At 44.0% G+C, this 15,923-nt stretch overlaps 1 protein-coding gene and 1 long non-coding RNA gene across 4 annotated transcripts in view; one reads left to right on the top strand and one right to left on the bottom strand.

Moving 5' to 3' along the window:
- On the bottom strand, positions 1-15,101 carry LOC122693928. The gene is made up of 2 exons (XR_006341063.1): positions 14,596-15,101; positions 1-921 (listed from the first exon to the last, which is right to left on the bottom strand). It is a non-coding gene; the product is annotated as an uncharacterized LOC122693928 (long non-coding RNA).
- KDM2B (lysine demethylase 2B) overlaps positions 15,101-15,923 on the top strand; it is a 115,088-nt gene continuing 114,265 nt past the window's right edge. For 2 of the 3 annotated variants that reach the window (XM_043901905.1, XM_043901904.1), the window contains exon 1: positions 15,534-15,855. In XM_043901905.1, the coding sequence (XP_043757840.1) occupies positions 15,823-15,855 (33 nt within the window). In that variant the 5' untranslated portion in view covers positions 15,534-15,822. Of the gene's footprint in view, positions 15,856-15,923 lie in introns of all 3 variants that reach the window. The other variant, XM_043901909.1, reaches the window with a different exon arrangement.

Raw genomic sequence — 15,923 nt, 5'->3', positions numbered from 1 at the left:
ATATTTTTATCTTGCAGATTTGTCCATCTGTCATCTCTCCATGCTAAGCTGGTGACTGTCAGTCTCCTTTTAGAAACCCTGAGTCAGGGCTCCCCCCACTGAGTTCAGGGTAGAGTCTCCATTCGCCTTCAAAGGGACTTCGATCCACTCAATTTTTAGCTGGTGTCTGCCTCCTCCAACTGTTGCCAGACTTTCCTCGCCTCCCCCAGCCTGGGGGCTGAGCTGTTTCCAGGATCTCTTTTTGTATAATTAAAAAGAAAAATAGAACAGCCGATGTTGCCAAACACGTATTTAAAGTGACACCCTGGGTTCAGGGAGTGAAAAATAAAAACGTTTAAGGTTTAGATTAAAAGTCTCCATGCCCAGCTGTCTCCTGACCTTGGAATTTCTCCTCAGCCTGGCCGCCTTTAATCCCCTGCCTTGGCTTGTAAAAGCCTTTTAGACTGAGGGCATTTATTTCCCAGAGAACTATTCCAGCCTAATCACATAAAAATGCCCAGCATCCCAGGAACAGACTGTCAAGTGCAATGCGGTTCTGTGGTTCTCTCCAGAGACCCTAGAGAAGGGGAAATTGGGGTGCTGCTCACCCTAGGAGTCACCCCTGGGTCCTTGCTTCCCCTCACTGTGCCCTTTTCCTACTACATCTAATCCATTAGGAAACCCACATTTTCTTAAAATCTCAGCTCTTGTGGCCAGCATCGCCTCTTCCATCTTAGCCAGGCTACCATTGCCTGCCGAGAGGTCTGCAGTAAACTGCTCCCTGATGTCTCTGCTTTTAAAGCCATTCTGTAACAGCAACTAGCAAAAAGTTTTTTAAAACAAATCTGAGAGCCTTCTCTGGTGGTCCAGTGTTGAAGATTTTGCCTTCCACTGCAGGGGCTGTGGGGTTCAATTCCTGATTTGTGAACTAAGATCCCACATCTGTGCAGCAAAGAAAAAAAAAAAAGAAGCATTTGAGTGATGATGGAATGCAAGGCAATGTACATTTATCAAACATCTACTATATACCAGCTGCCCCAAATCAGTGCCTGTGTACACAGTAGTTCAATAAGTGCCTGTATCAATGAATGCCCTCAAGGAGCCCCCAGTCTTCCTGCTAAAATGCCTATAAATAAATAACTCTAACATGGAAAGATAAGGCTATTATGTGGGTGTGTTCAGAGTGCAAAGGGGCCCCCTTATCACCTTGTACTTGTGGGTACCTTTACCAGTCTTATCGTCTCACCTGGGAACTAGCTTTCTGAAGGTCAGGTGGACCCGTCACTCACTTGCCTGTCCATCTCCTGGGCACCCAGGAAGGACTTTGCCTGTATGATGTGCTCAGTCATTGCCTCTTGTCTGATTATTGCTGATCCTCTACTGGAAGTTGTTCCTTCATTCAGACCCTGAGCAAGAGGGCAGCAGCTGGGTCCTAACTCTGGTGCTGCTGGCAGTGAGCTGGAGGCCCCTGACAGGTGACCCACCCTCCTATTTGGCCTGACTTTTCCAGTTATCAGTGAAGGATTTGGTCTCCTTCCTTGGTATAACTCCTTGCATGGACTACTATATAAATCTATTCTTATAAAAGTTCAGACAATGGGTAGAAATTGTTAAAGATTCAAATCCTCACCATAATCGCAAGGCTTTGCCTGATCTGCCACTTTCCATCCCTCCTTCCTTCCCTTTTATTTTTTTTAAAAATAGGGGTTAAACATATATAAAATTTACCATTTTAATCATTTTAAAGCATACAGTTCTCCTCCAACTAATAAAAAAAATAAATAAATAAAGCATACAGTTCTGTGGCATTAAGTACATTCACATTTATGCCCCCCTCATTGACATTCTTCTCTTCTTTTTAGATTATAATTTCAGACATCAATATTGGGACTTCCGTGGTGGTTCAGTGGCTAAGACGCCAAGCTCCTAATGAAGGGGGCCTGAGTTCAGTCCTTGGTCAGGGGACTAGATCCCCCATGCTGCAATTAAAGATCCCACATGCTGCAAATAAGATCTGGCACAGCCAAATAAATAAAATTTTATTAAAACTAAGTCACTATTTTCTCCTCATCTTTTATTGCGATCTTACATTTAATGATTGGTTAATCTAGAACATTTATAATATACAAAGATAGCTTTTATAACGAACCAATTATTTTGGTAAGAAATAGTTAATATGGGACTTGCCTGGTGGTTCGGTGGTCAAGACTCCCTACGTAGAGGGCCTGGGTTCGATTCCTAGTCAGGGAATTAGATCCCAGGTGCTGCAAGTAAGAATCAGCACAGCCAAATAAATAAATTCTTTTTAAAAAACTGTGCAGTCTACTACAGTTGGAACAATACAAAGATTGGCGTGGCCCCTACACAGGGATGACACAACATGCATATCTGTGAAGTGTACCATTAACAAAGGAGAGAAAGAAAAAAAAAAACAATACCAACAAAAAGAACCCTAACATTACCAGCATTTCTCTTTGAAATTCTCATTCAGCCCAGTCTCCTCCTCCTCCTTCCCCAGAAGTAACTCCTTTCCTCAGTTTGGCCTTTATCCTCTATGTGTTCCATTGCTTTTCTATATATTGTTTACTTTGGCCCATTTCTGAAATTTATACAAAGTTCAGAACTTTAGCCTGTGCCTACTTCTGCAACTTGTCATGTGATTCAATATTTTCTGGTCAGAGTCATCTTGTAGACACGAGGAACGCTCAAGGCCATTTTTTTTCACTGCTGCATAGATTCCAGCTTATAAGGTGCAGGCCACAGGCTTCTTCAGAGCCCTTAACCTCCCATCTTGGGTGATTTCCTTTCGCTACTTTTTTCATCCTAACCATTGATTACCACACTGACTGATTTTGTGTGGGCTCTGGACAAACAGCCTCTATCTGGGGCTTTCCTGTGTGATATTGAGGACCACCTAGGTACTCACACATGGGTAATACTGAAGAAGGAGGGTGTTTACACCCCAGTGGGGCAAACCTTTGATCAGGAGCTAGAAGATAATTCCTCTGCCTTCTTCCTCTCCCTAGAACTGTCCTGAGTTGCCATGGTAACTATGGCCTCTCCTTGGTACCCTCACTTGACTCTTTCCCTGCCTCACTCCCACTTTTCTGCAGTCTTTCTCCTTGGGAATGCACTCCCCAACAAAGTAGTCCTGCAGACTTTTGATTCAGACTCTGTTTATTGAGGAACCCAAGAAAGACATACCTGCAATGTGTCCACTCCCCTGTCTATGAACATGAGTTGTTCCAAGTTTTCCGAGATTGCATACAATTCGGCTGAGGTTACCATCCTTGGTCATACTTCCTGGTGCACTTGTGTCTGTTTCTCTAGAATGTTCCTAGCACAGAACTGCAGGATCATAGGCTACCCACTCCTTCAGTTTTGTCAGATATTGCCCAGTTAGTTCTTTTTTTTTTTTTCCCCAAAGATTTTTATTTATTTGGCTGTGCTGAGTCTTAGTTGAGGCATGTGATATTTTAGTTTCCTTACCAGGGATCAAACCCGGGCCCCGTGCAATGGGAGCTCAGAGTCTTAGCCACTGGACCACCAGGAAAGCTCCTCAATTAGTTCTTGAAGTGCCTACTTATTTTTCCAGTTTATTTCATCCCTAACCCTCATCCTCAGCTCATTACATTTGGGTCATACGGGCCTTTTTTCAGTTCCTTTCCCATATGTACTCCCCCATCACGAGGACTTCGCATCTGCTATTTTTCTCTGCTGAGAACACTTCCCCCACACTCAGCCTAACTCTTGCCTCAGAGCTCAGTTCTGTGCCTCACTTCCTTGGACCAGCTCCCTAACTTCCTTCTCAACCCCAAGCTAGGTCAACCCCCTCCTCCCCCCACCCATATTATACAGCTCAAGCCTCATATACTTCTCTGCTGTGACCCACTTAGCAGTTGTGATGTTCCCTCTGTCTGTGCAACTGTTGGTACAATCTCCCTTTTGCTAAGTTTCACTAGTCTGAAAGTCATGACCACCATGTTTATTTCAGCTCACTACTCTAGCTCTAGCACCCAACACCATACCCGGCACACACTAAGCAATTGATATTACTGTTTTTTCTTTCTTGAATATTTATGTACTCATTTGGCTGCGCTGGGTCTTGGTTGCAGCACTCAAGATCTTTAGCTGTGGCATGTGGGATCTAGTTCTCTAAGCAGGGATTGAACCTGGGCTCCCTGCATTGGCAGCGCTGAGTCTTAGCCACTGGACCACCAGGTAAGTTCTGATTATTATTCTAATAGATATTCTTTGTTCTCACTCATGTTGGAGCTCAGTGTGTAAAATTTTCAGCATGTTTTAACATTATTTGCCATCTACCGGGGGCCAATATCAGGGTACACTAGGCAAAATCCCATTCCTTGAGCAACTAAAGTCTAATAAACATTAACTGAGCTTTCTGGACCCTTACCTGTTTTAAGTGCTTCGGAGCTAAGTACTTAGAACTATTTAATTGGCTCAGAAGTCATTTCCAGTCTGAATGTTACTATAATGAGTAATGATGACTTTTTTTTTTTTTTGGCTGTGCTGGGTCTTTGTTGCTGTGTGTGCGCTTTCTCTAGTTGTGGAGGGTAGGGACTGCTCTTGGTTGTGGTACTTGGGCTTCTCATTATCGTGGTTTCTCTTATTGCTGAGCACAGGCTCTAGGGTGCACTTAGGCTCAGCAGTTGCGGCTCTTGGGCTTAGTCGCCCTGATGCATGCAGAATCTTCCCCAGGGATCAAACCCATGTTCCCTGCATTGGCAGGCAACTTCTTAACCACTATACCACTAGGTAAGTCCCTGATGACCATTGTTTATCGAGCACTTACTATGTACCACGCACTAAGTGCTTTGCATTTACCATCTTATCCTATCCTCACAGCATACAAGGGAGGTAGTAGTATTGCCTCTATTTTACAGATGAGGAAACTGAACTTAAGAAGGTGAAATCACTTGTTTCAGGTCACACATTTAGTAAATGGTGTGGACAGGATTTCTCAGCCAGAGCACCTAACCTCCTACTGTGATGTTAAAACTTCCCCTGTTCCAACTACACTGCTTTCAATTAGATTCCAGAGACTGAGTTCTTAATCACAATGATAATTAATGATTGATACCACCATAGGGCATTTATTGACAACTAATCACTTTATATCCCTCTATTCATTTATTCAACAAATACTGAGAACTTACAACAGGCCAAGCTCTATTTGCAGGGCTGGGAGTACAGAGGCAAATGAAACAATAAAACCCTTGCCTTGCAGAATTTACATCCTAGAGGGAGGAGAAAAAAATGAAACAAAATAAAGAAATAAACTATGTGATAAAAGTGATCAGTGCTACAGAGCATATGGAAGCAGAATAATGAAATACAGAGTGTTATGAGGGTATTTCCATGATCTCATCTCATACCCTCAATGATCTATTATTTTTCCCATTGTACAAGTCATAATGAGATTCAGAGAGGTGAAGTCACTTTCCCCAAAGGCACACAGCTCATAGGTTAAGTCAGAATTCTGGAAAAACATAGGAACCCATCCTGTACTTTTTACTGTGTACCTACCGAGTGTGTAGGGTTGGAGACAAAAGGAGCATCAAACTTTCTTCTTCCTCTTCTTCTTTTGCTTCATGAGGGATTTTCCTGGTGGCACGTGAAACTGTTTAGTGACAGTGTGCGAATCTCAAACCCAGGCCCCCTGCATTGGGAGCATGGAGTCTTAGCCACTGGACCATCAGGGAGGTCCCAGGAGCATCAAACTTTCTTCCAAGAGTTTAAGGTCTGGCAGGTCAATAAGTTGGGCCAGGTGAGTGGAGGACTCACAAAGCAGTCAGTACTCAAGTGTCTATGCCTTGCCCAGGGCAGACGTGATTGCTTATGGGAGCTGCTGATGCTGAGACTGAAGTCAAGGCTCAGCCTGACAAGTCAATTTTAGAAATCAGGAGCAGAAGACCCAGGCTGCCAAGCTCTTTGGGGAGCTGTTGGTGACCCAAAGACCCATCAGCCCTGCCCCCACAACTGGTTCTGTGCCCTGCCCCCTTTTGCCCCAGGTCTCCAGCCTCCAGGCCATCAAGAGATCTAGAAAGTGGCTAATGACAGAGTGCTACCACACCCTCCCTAAGCCACACTCACATGCAAATAGGCCTCCTCTCCCAGCATTATTAGCTTGAGGGGCCTTCCAGATAGACGGTGAGGGTCTGGGGCCTGGGGCGGAATACCTGTTTGCAGGCCTCAGGGGCCGGGTGTTGTTCTAGCTAGTCCTCTATCTCTAGGTGGCCCTGTGACTCAGTCTCTGCCCAGCAGATGTCATGAACCCTGAGCCTGGGAGGCAGTCTGGAATACAGAAGGGAGCGTGGGCTTTGGAGCTAGAAAAGCATACAGAGCACTGTCTCCCCCAGGCCACAGCCTTGTTTGTTACACTTCAAGAGGGTCTCTTAGAGCCCTTGCATTTTCTCCAAAGAGGTACACCTTAAGGTTTAGTTGCTCAAGCTGAAAACAGACATATTGTGGAATTTGCAGAATTCATTCATTCATTCAACAAACGTTTGGTGGGTATATTTTATGAGCCAAGCCATGAGGGCTGAGGATAAGCAGCGAGTAAGACCAAGGTCAGTCTCAGCGACTTCCTTCTTTTTTGGGGGTGGGGGTGGGTTATCAAATTTATTAGTTTATTAGACTGCTAAATTAGATAAAAAACTGATGACTGTACAACAGGGTCATAAACCCATAACCTTCGGGTTCCACTAGACAGACATTATTTGCATTTCTTTATTTTTTTATTAGAGTATAGTTAGTTTCTTCTACACAGCAAAGTGAATCAGTTCTATATATACACATATGCGTGGGTGCTCAGTCGCTTTAGTCACGTCCTACTCTTTGCAACCCTATAGACTGTAGCCCACCAGGTTCCTCTGTCCATGGGATTCTCCAGGCAAGAATACTGAAATGGGTTGCCTTCTTCTTCTCCAGGGGATCTTCCTGACCCAGGGATTGAACCCATGTCTGCGGCATTGGCAGGCTGACTCTTTACCATTGAGGCACCAGGGAAGCCCATACATATACATATATCCATACTTTTTTGGATTTCCTTTCCATTTAGGTCATCACAGAGTACTGAGTAGAGTTCCCTGTGCTATTACAGAAGGTTCTCATTAAGAGACTCGTTAAGAGACAGACAGTAGACCATTAATGCATGAGCAGTATATTATAATTGTGAGAAGTGTTCTGGATGAGAAAGGGTTTGTGTTAAGGTAAACTGGGCCAACTCACCTGCTCTCAGTTTGCAACTGGCGAGATTTCTCTCTTCAGGTTGAGGCTAAGAGCCAATGGTCTTGTTTCAGACCATCCTAACTAACGTCACTGGCATGAAAGACCTGCTTTCAGCCATGAACACGACTTCCCTGGTGGCGGTAGTGGTAAATAACGTGTTTGCCAATGCAGAAGACTTAAGAGACGAGGGTTCAAAATCCCTGGGTGGGGAAGAGTCCCTGAAGTAGGAAATGGCAACCCGCTCCAGTATTCTCTGGAAAATTCCAGGGACAGAGGAGCCTGGCAGGGCCACAATCCAGCTGGACGAGACTGAGCACAGCACAGGAGCAATGAATGGGTGTTGCTGGGTGAGGAGGAGTGTTTCCTATAAAGTCCACTCTGGACGAATCTAGGAGGCACTCAGTGAAGAACTGGTGAATTACTGAATGCCACTTCAAGGAGAGTTAAAAAGCCACTGATTCTATCTGTGAAGAGTGGTATACTATGGATCGCTAGGAAAAGAGAAGATCTTAGCACTTTCATTCCTAGCTTTCTGGAAGAGGAGGAATTTGGGGATTTGGAGAGGCATGTAAGGGATGCCGGACTTCCATTAAACACTATTTTAGAGTAGGTGCTGGCACTGTGCTACCTTTAAGATACGTCAATGAATGAGGGAAGAGAAGCCATCCAGTCTGATTCCAGGAGAATAAATAAGAACTATTATGTTACAAATAAGAGGAGGAGTGCTGCCAGGAGAGAGTGTTCTGAGTAGGGGGACCGGAATATGCAAAGGTCTGGAGGAGAGAAAGCAGGTTTATTCAAAGAATTCAAAGTAGTTTGGTGTGTTCAGACTTTGAAGAAGACCTATTGGGGACAGAAAGAATGTTGGAGAGAAAACCAGGGCTGATGCCTTCATCTCAGGCTGCCTTCCTCCTGGGGGAAAACTAAATTTCTTCTTTTCTAAAAAAATCTTTATTTGGCTTCATTGGGTCTTAGTTGCGGCACACAGGATCTTCACTGGGGCCTGTGGAGTCCTTTCAGTTGTAGCGTGCAAGGTCTAGTTCCCTGACCAGGGATGGAATCCTGGCCCCCTACATTGGTAGCAGAGAGTCTTAGCCACTGGACCACTAGGGAAGTCCCCAAACTAAATTTCTTGATTCCACAACTAGTTAGGGTTATGAAGTCCAGGTGGTTGCCTTTATTTTAATGAAGACACACCGTTTACTGACCACTCTGTTCCAGAACACTGGCTCATTCAATCATCATATGAACTCTTCAACGTTTGGTATCATGAGTCCCCCTCACCCCCATTTACAGATGGGATAACTGAGGCTCAGTTTGGGTCCTTGGTCCAAGTCATGTAGCTCATGACATTTGGGAATTTAGAATGTTCCTTTATGTAAATGCTTCCATTCTAGAAGTTGTTTGTTGTTGTTTTTTTTTCCCTCCTACATGAGGTAACGCATGTAAAAGCTGTTTTTTGGTAATAGAGCCATGTAAACATGAAGCATTATTATTAGTTTTGCTGGATTTCTGGCTCCATCCAGTTCAGCCTGCAGCATTCAAGGAGCCCAGGAAGGGGCAGTAAATGAAAACCAAAAGGCCCAATGGTCTCTCTTAAAATTCCCCCTCATCTGTTCTGGTTCCCTCTCTGGGGCACCTCCAGTTATTATCATCAGCCAGAGTTTGTTTCTCATAAGTTACAAGACGTGGGAGGTTAAAAAAAAAATCAGCAGCATCAACAACTACAAAAAACCACGCAGCAGCTTGAACACAAAAAGAATTTGAATTTTGAACAAAGGGCAGGGTGAGACCCTAAGTAAATGCTGACACATCCTCTCTCCAGCTGTGAACTGGGGGTCTGAGAGCTGCTGCAAAGGTCATCTGTCTCTACATCTTTGGGCAGGAAATGCAATTCAATCCTCTCAATGACTGATTGCTCTGTAAGATTAATGGAATCTCTCCAACTCTGGTCTCTGTTCTGACAGCACAAAAAGTGAATCAAACTCCTCTCTTTTCCCCTCTCCTCTTACTAAGCAAGGTCAGCTGATTCCACACTTTAAAAGTTCAAAACTTTTCTCCAGAAAATTTGTCCCCGGGTGTTCCTCTGCAGGGTGAAACTCTTTCTTCTGGGGTGAGAACCAAAGATGGAGCTTGAAGGCCTGGGGACCTTTCTAAGCTTTTCATCTGTCCTTGCTTCATCTTTCAAAATAAAATGAATGTAAAGGGCATGATCGTCCCTGAAAGGGTTAACTGCCAGCCCGGCGGTCCAGCCCTCAGAGATTGGCAGCCAATGACAATTTAGCATGATGAAGTAATGCCAGAATTTTGATTTCCATTGGTTAACATGCTTGTCCATAAATCCAAAGATGCAAGTTTTGAAAGTATCTTTGAACTTTTATGACTCTCTTCCTGGAGTTAACCCCTTGATTAACTCACCTGTTATTTCCAAGTTTCCTTCCAATCTTCAGAAAGGAAGAGATATTATAATATGTAGAACTCTAGGCACAAACCTGTCTTCCTCAAAGGATCAAAGCCTGACACTCAGGCCATGTGTAATCTGGCCATGGTTTTTCTTACTCAGATATTGCAATCCACAGGGACTGAGGAGCCAAATAAAACCCCAAACAAACACAAGTCTCTGGGAACTACAATCACTTTAACTGTAATAGTGTGGTCTGTTGTCCCAGAGTACTTATTAAATTGCAAAAGTGACCCCAAATATGACAAAACTCTAAGGTTTGGCAAATGGAGATGCTAGATACACAAGTTCTTCCTATATTTATTTATATTTTATTTTCTATGCCTTTATGTTTGAAATATCTGATAAATTTAACAGGGCACAATGGTTTTAAAAAATGCAAATAATTAAGTGTAGACTCTATATAACCCCCTAAAAACTTTGTCCTCTCCTCAAAAGTGATCAAACAATGAATGGTTTGTTGTTCTATTCAAGCCTTTTTCTTTCTTTGTTTCTCTCTTTTGCATGTCTATACATTACAGTTTGTTTTAACATAAATGGGATCATTACAGGTTATTCTGTGACTTATTATGTTTCTTAACCAATCTTGAATTTTTCTGTATCATATGATTCAGATTTATCTCATCCTTAAATAATATTTTAGAATGAGGCAGTTCTACAGATGGTATATGGAAAGAACTCCAAGATTATATTAAATGAAAAAGGAAGGGTAAGGACAGTGTGTATATTTGTGTGACACAATAATAAAAGAAAATATACGTAGAGGTTTTGTAACAGCATAAACCATTTCTGGGAGGATACCCAAGGGACTTACTAAGTTTTCTGGGGGTGGGAGTGTGGAGAGGAGAAACTAGGAGTGGGAGAGAAAGAAAGCAATTTTAAAACAATTTTTAGAAAGTGGAACATTTCATAAATACAGTAGAATTTATCAGGTGTCCTCCACCTAGATTAAGAAACAGAAAATCACTATTACCTTTCACTGTTCACATTCCCTAGCCCATAGCGAGTTTCTTCCTGCATTTTCTGTTAATCACTCCTTTGCTTTTACTTATGCTTTACCACTTAGGAATGTATAACTAAATAATATTCATTTGGTTTAGATTTGCCTGATTTTGAAACTCATAGGCTCAAAAATCACAAATAAAGTGAAATTCAATTTTGAGTAGGTAATACATACAATTTTACACTATGCATAGTATAAAATTCAAAAGATAACACAACATATAAAATGAAATCTATAAGGTTCAAAATCAGGCAACACGAACGCTTATAAGCGTTACACTTATAAGATTTTACACTGTACCAAAGAAAAAGTATTTTTGTCTTTTCCAGTTCTTTTCCCCATTTAAAAGTTGTATTTCTTTCCAAAGAAAATTTCGTGCATATAAAAAAATGTAGATATAGATATATTCTTTCTGGTTTACATAAGTGGTCATCACAGTTTGGTATTATTCTACACCTTGTTTTGTTTTAATGTAAGGATATCATGAAATCATTTTACATCAGTATATACAGAGTTTGTTATTGTTTGGTTGCTAAATCGTATCCAGCTCTTTTTGGGACCCCATGGACTGTAGCCCGCTAGGCTCCTCTGGCCATGAGATTTCCCAGGCAAAAATACTGAAGTTGGTTGTCATTTCCTTCTCCAGGGGATCTTCCCGACCCAGGGATTGAACGCACATCTCTTGCATTCTTTATCACTGAGCCAGGGAAGCCCTATATACATAATATATATGTATGCATATATATATAGATATATATATAGCTAGCTTGTTCTTTTTAATGACTTGATAGCATTTCCTTGGGCATACAAACTGTCCAAGAATAATTTAATCAGTTCCCCAACTTTCAGATCATTTTTAATCTTTTCCTATTACAAACAGGGCTACAATGCAGTGCATCTTTTTGTTTGAGTCTGACTATCAGATATATATCAGGAAGTAGTCATCCACTTCTAAGGCTTCCTGCTCTGTCACCAGTCATCTGTACCTGAGAAGTTTATTCGTCAGATCTGGGCAGGTGGGACAATTTTATATCTTGCTGGCATCCCCAGGTGCCTAAGGTGCCATGCTCTTAGCGGGCACACAGAGTGGGTGGTTTAAGCACTAACACTCTATTCATGTTGCACAGATGGCTCCTTCTAGAAAACCTTTGTAGATATTCCTGACCTTCTCCCCGCAAGACAAATTCTGGATTGTACTCTAAGGTTGTACTCTAAGGTCCAGTAAGAGAGATACTATATATAGTTATTTAAATTTAATTAAAATTAAATAAAATTCAGCATTTAGTTCCTTAATCCCACTATTCACATTTCATTCTGAAATTTGGGGAACTGATTAAATAGTTCTTGGACAGTGCTCAACAGCCACATGTGGCTAGAGGCTCCTCTGTTAGCACAGACATAGAACATTTCCATCTTTTTGTTCTATGGGGCCGCCCTGCAGGAATGACTAGATGGAAGCCTCTGGGCTCTGGATTCCTACCAGCCCAGGATTCAAAACCTGTCTTTGCTATTTCGCAGCCCTAAATTGTGGGCAAGTGACTTGACCTCTCTTTGAGCCTCAGCTGTAGTGGGCAATTACAGACCCTCTCTCAGAGAACTTTGATGAGGATTCCAAGAGATAGCAAAACGTGAGAGCCTTTGCTCAAAGACAGAGTAAGCTCTCAAAAATCAGGAGTTATTATAATGATACATGAATATGACAGCTTCAGTTTCTAACAGTGTGAAAAATCCTAGATTCTGGGGGTTCCATCCAATATCAGTCCTTCCTGACTTGTTTGGGAAGCTGGCAGCCCACCCCTTGCCCAGTCTGGAGGAAGAGGGTACAATCGGAGCTGATTTTTCCATCCTTGAAGTCTTTAGAGCACGGAGCTGCTCAATCAACCTATGATGAATGAAGAAATGAATGAATGGGGCCAACACAGCCAGGATCTGACTGGGCCTTTTGTAAGAATGAGCAAGAAGGTCCAAAAGTCATTATTACTTTGTTTCAAATACAACTGGCCTGGTCTTTTTTTTCCTGCAAGATAAAAACAAAACAAAACAAAACAAAACAAAAACCCTCTCCTGGGGAATCACCTTAAGCTTCCCTTCCCTCTCTCACCTACAGTCCACTCCTCTGGGACAATTAGCCAGGGAAGGAGCTCAAGGGTCTTGGCCCTTCCCCCTTTGGCCCAACATAACCTCCTCCCCCCACTTTGACCAAATGCCTGGAATTCTTTCAACAGGAGGACAAAGCCTTTCATCTGCCAATTACTGATAAAGGGAAAATGCAAATATTGCTAAGGAAGGTGATCCATCAAGGGCCCAACATTTATGGAGTGACCACTTAGGACCAGGCGGCAGGGTAGGCACTCTGGGGGCGTCAAAGGGGAACAAACCCCTGGCTGGCCCATTCTTTTCTCTGGTCTGTGGTTTCCTGGCAGTTTGTAAAGGGACGGGATTAAATTAGGTGACTACTCAACCCCTTCCCACTCCGACAGGCCAGGAACTCCCCAACCGGGTGATATATGGACTTAACTGTTTTTACACTAAGGTGTCTGCCATCGGGTCTTGACACCAGCTTTTTGGGATACCATGAGACCGACCACATGGGGAGACAGAAAGGTCTTCGTGAGGAAAGGAGAATTAAGACTAAGTGATTTGCTTCACACTTTTTGCTTTACTGCACTTAACTCATGACCTTCCAGCCCACTGCATGGTCAGGGAAGATCCCACTGGAGATGGAAGTGGCAAACCCACTCCAGTATTCTTGCCTGAAAAATCCCCATGGATGGAGGAGCCTGGCGGGCTACAGTCCATGGGGTCGCAAAGAGTTGGACGCGACTGAGTGACTTCACTTCACTTCCTCATCTCATTATGTGGGAGCAGTTAAGAGGGTCAGTATCCAAAAGTGGATGTGATGGCAGAGGCAGGCTCCAGTTTGAGCCCCAGGAATCCCATTTATAAGCTGTGTGATCTTGGGGGATTGGTTTCCCCTTTCTGAATCGCACTTTCCTTATTTGCAAAACTATTTACCTTAAAGGGTTCTTGAGTGAAAGAAGCAAATAAAATAGACACAGGCTAAAGGCAAAAACCTTCCCACCCCCATTAAGACAAGGTGGGCGATTTCAGTTTGGAAAAAATTGTGATGTTTGCCAGTTAAGTGGACTTGGATTAAAACAAACTTCAAAGAGTAGTCTTTGGAGGGTGGGTGGAAAAAGATACAGAAAGATAGGAAAGGAAACTTCAAGGTGAGTGAGGGGGGAGCTGTCTCATAGGGTGACCAACACTGAGCTGATGGTTCACATCTGATCGCTGATGGGGAAGCCACTTCCTCTCCACTTATCTGTCTGATCACTGTGTTGACATGAGGAGGATATGAGGGTAGAGCAATCAACCAGATTCAAAACTTCTCTGAGCCTCAGTTTCCTATCTGCAAAATGATCTGCTCCAACTATCCCACAGGATTCAGGAAAGAAGTAAAAATAAAAAAGTATGGGAAGTTTTTCTTTTTGCAAAGCCACCTATGAGCAGGTATAAGGCTCCTTTCTTGTAGCCCTGGTGCCTTGTTATCTCATCACGATCTTTACCTTCAAGATCGGGCCTAGTTGGGCTGGAAGAATGTTCAGGGCCAGTTTTTTCTCACAATCAAAGTCGACCAGACTGTTGTTCATGATGAACTTACAGGACAACACCTTTACCATTCTAGTTTTGGGAGGTGGGCACAGTGAACTAGGTATGTCGACAGGTAAGTATACCCAGATCTAATGACACTCCATATTTATATACAGAGGGTGGCCATACCGCCGCCAAGAAGCACTGTAGGATTAATCAAGGTGCACCCAAAGTTCCCTGGGCCCCATCCCAGCGCCTTGCACCTTTCCACCGACATTTCTCCTGTAACCCGCCAATAAGGGCTTACCCTTCGCATTTTTGCCAGCTGCGTTAGGAGGCGCCAGATCCGATTCTCTCGGTAGTTCACTCCTGAGCATCTATTTCCTCTTCTTGGAGAGCGCAGGGACCTTTAAAAAATGTCCAACTTCTCTTCTAGGGCTTCTCGCCTAGTAAAGGACTCCACAGACGCGGGCAGAATGAATGAATGAAAGGCAACGTCTTCCGGTCTGCTCGGGTCTGAAAAGGCTTTGGTCTGGCTGTATTTCCTGTTACCTGTGTGTATGTGGATCCTTTGAGTCCAGTAGTTTAAGAGTTATGTAGTCCGTACAGGTATGGAGCTGCGCTAATTTCTTCCTGAGCCCCCAAATGTTTCCTCCGTGTGGCCGATCCGCTTACGGCTCTAGAGAGGATTTCTCCACCCCCCCCCCCCAAAAAAAAAGACATAGCAGAAAAGAAAAAATATATATATACACACACAAAATGCTTTGAATTTGGGTCAGCCACGTAGGTAACGAGGTGGGGTAAATGAAGGAAGAGGAAGAAGAGGGGTCGCCCATGGGGGCCATGGGCGATGGGGGCAGGGATTAAGGTGGGAGGTCGTTTTCGGGGGTGCCAGGCCCCGGGGGCTTTCACTCCAGCAGGCTCGGCTTGCATTTCCGCGCCTCCCGCTGAGGCCAGCCGTGCAAATCTGCACCTCCCTCCCCACCCCCTCCCTCCTTCCCTTCCTCCCTGCCCCGCCATCTCCGGGATGCGCCCGCCGCCTGCAACTCAGCCCTTCCAAAAGTCAGCTCTGCACACAACTCCCGGGCGGCGGCGGCGCCTGCGTGCAGAGGCGCACTCGTGACCCAACAACAAAACAGCGATGCCAGGGCGCTAACGGCGCCCGGTGCCTCCCGGGCGCCCTCCCCGCCCCACACCTCCTCGGGCCGCCGCCCCCTCCCGCCCCCATCCCGGGCCGAGTGCCCCCTCCCGCTACTAGCCCGGCCGCGGGCTCCGAGCGCGATCGGCAACAATGTTTACGTTCCGGGGATTATGACGTCGACGCCTCCCCCCCCACAACTGCTGAAAATGGTTTCCTAGGACTTTGCAAACGGATCTGCTTAAGTGTTGGTGCAAAACTTTGTAGATCTCGGCTCTGGCTTGCTTTATTTATTTATTTTCTGGTTTGTTTTCTTTGGTCTTCCCTCCTTCCCCCCTCCGCCAAAATGCAGGGGGCAGGAGTGTTGACAATTAATTGGTGAACTCTCCTAAAAAAATGGAGGCAGAGAAAGACTCTGGAAGAAGATTGGTGTGTAGCTTTTTTTTTTTTTTTCCAAATCTGTATCTGGTTTATGATAGATCTATTTTTTTTTGGTC

This window comes from Cervus elaphus, chromosome 5 (assembly GCF_910594005.1).
Source record: "Cervus elaphus chromosome 5, mCerEla1.1, whole genome shotgun sequence".
Classification (NCBI taxonomy): Eukaryota; Metazoa; Chordata; class Mammalia; order Artiodactyla; family Cervidae; genus Cervus; species Cervus elaphus.
The sequence above is the reverse complement of the archived record's forward strand: the minus strand, read 5'-3'. Positions and strand labels throughout refer to the sequence as shown.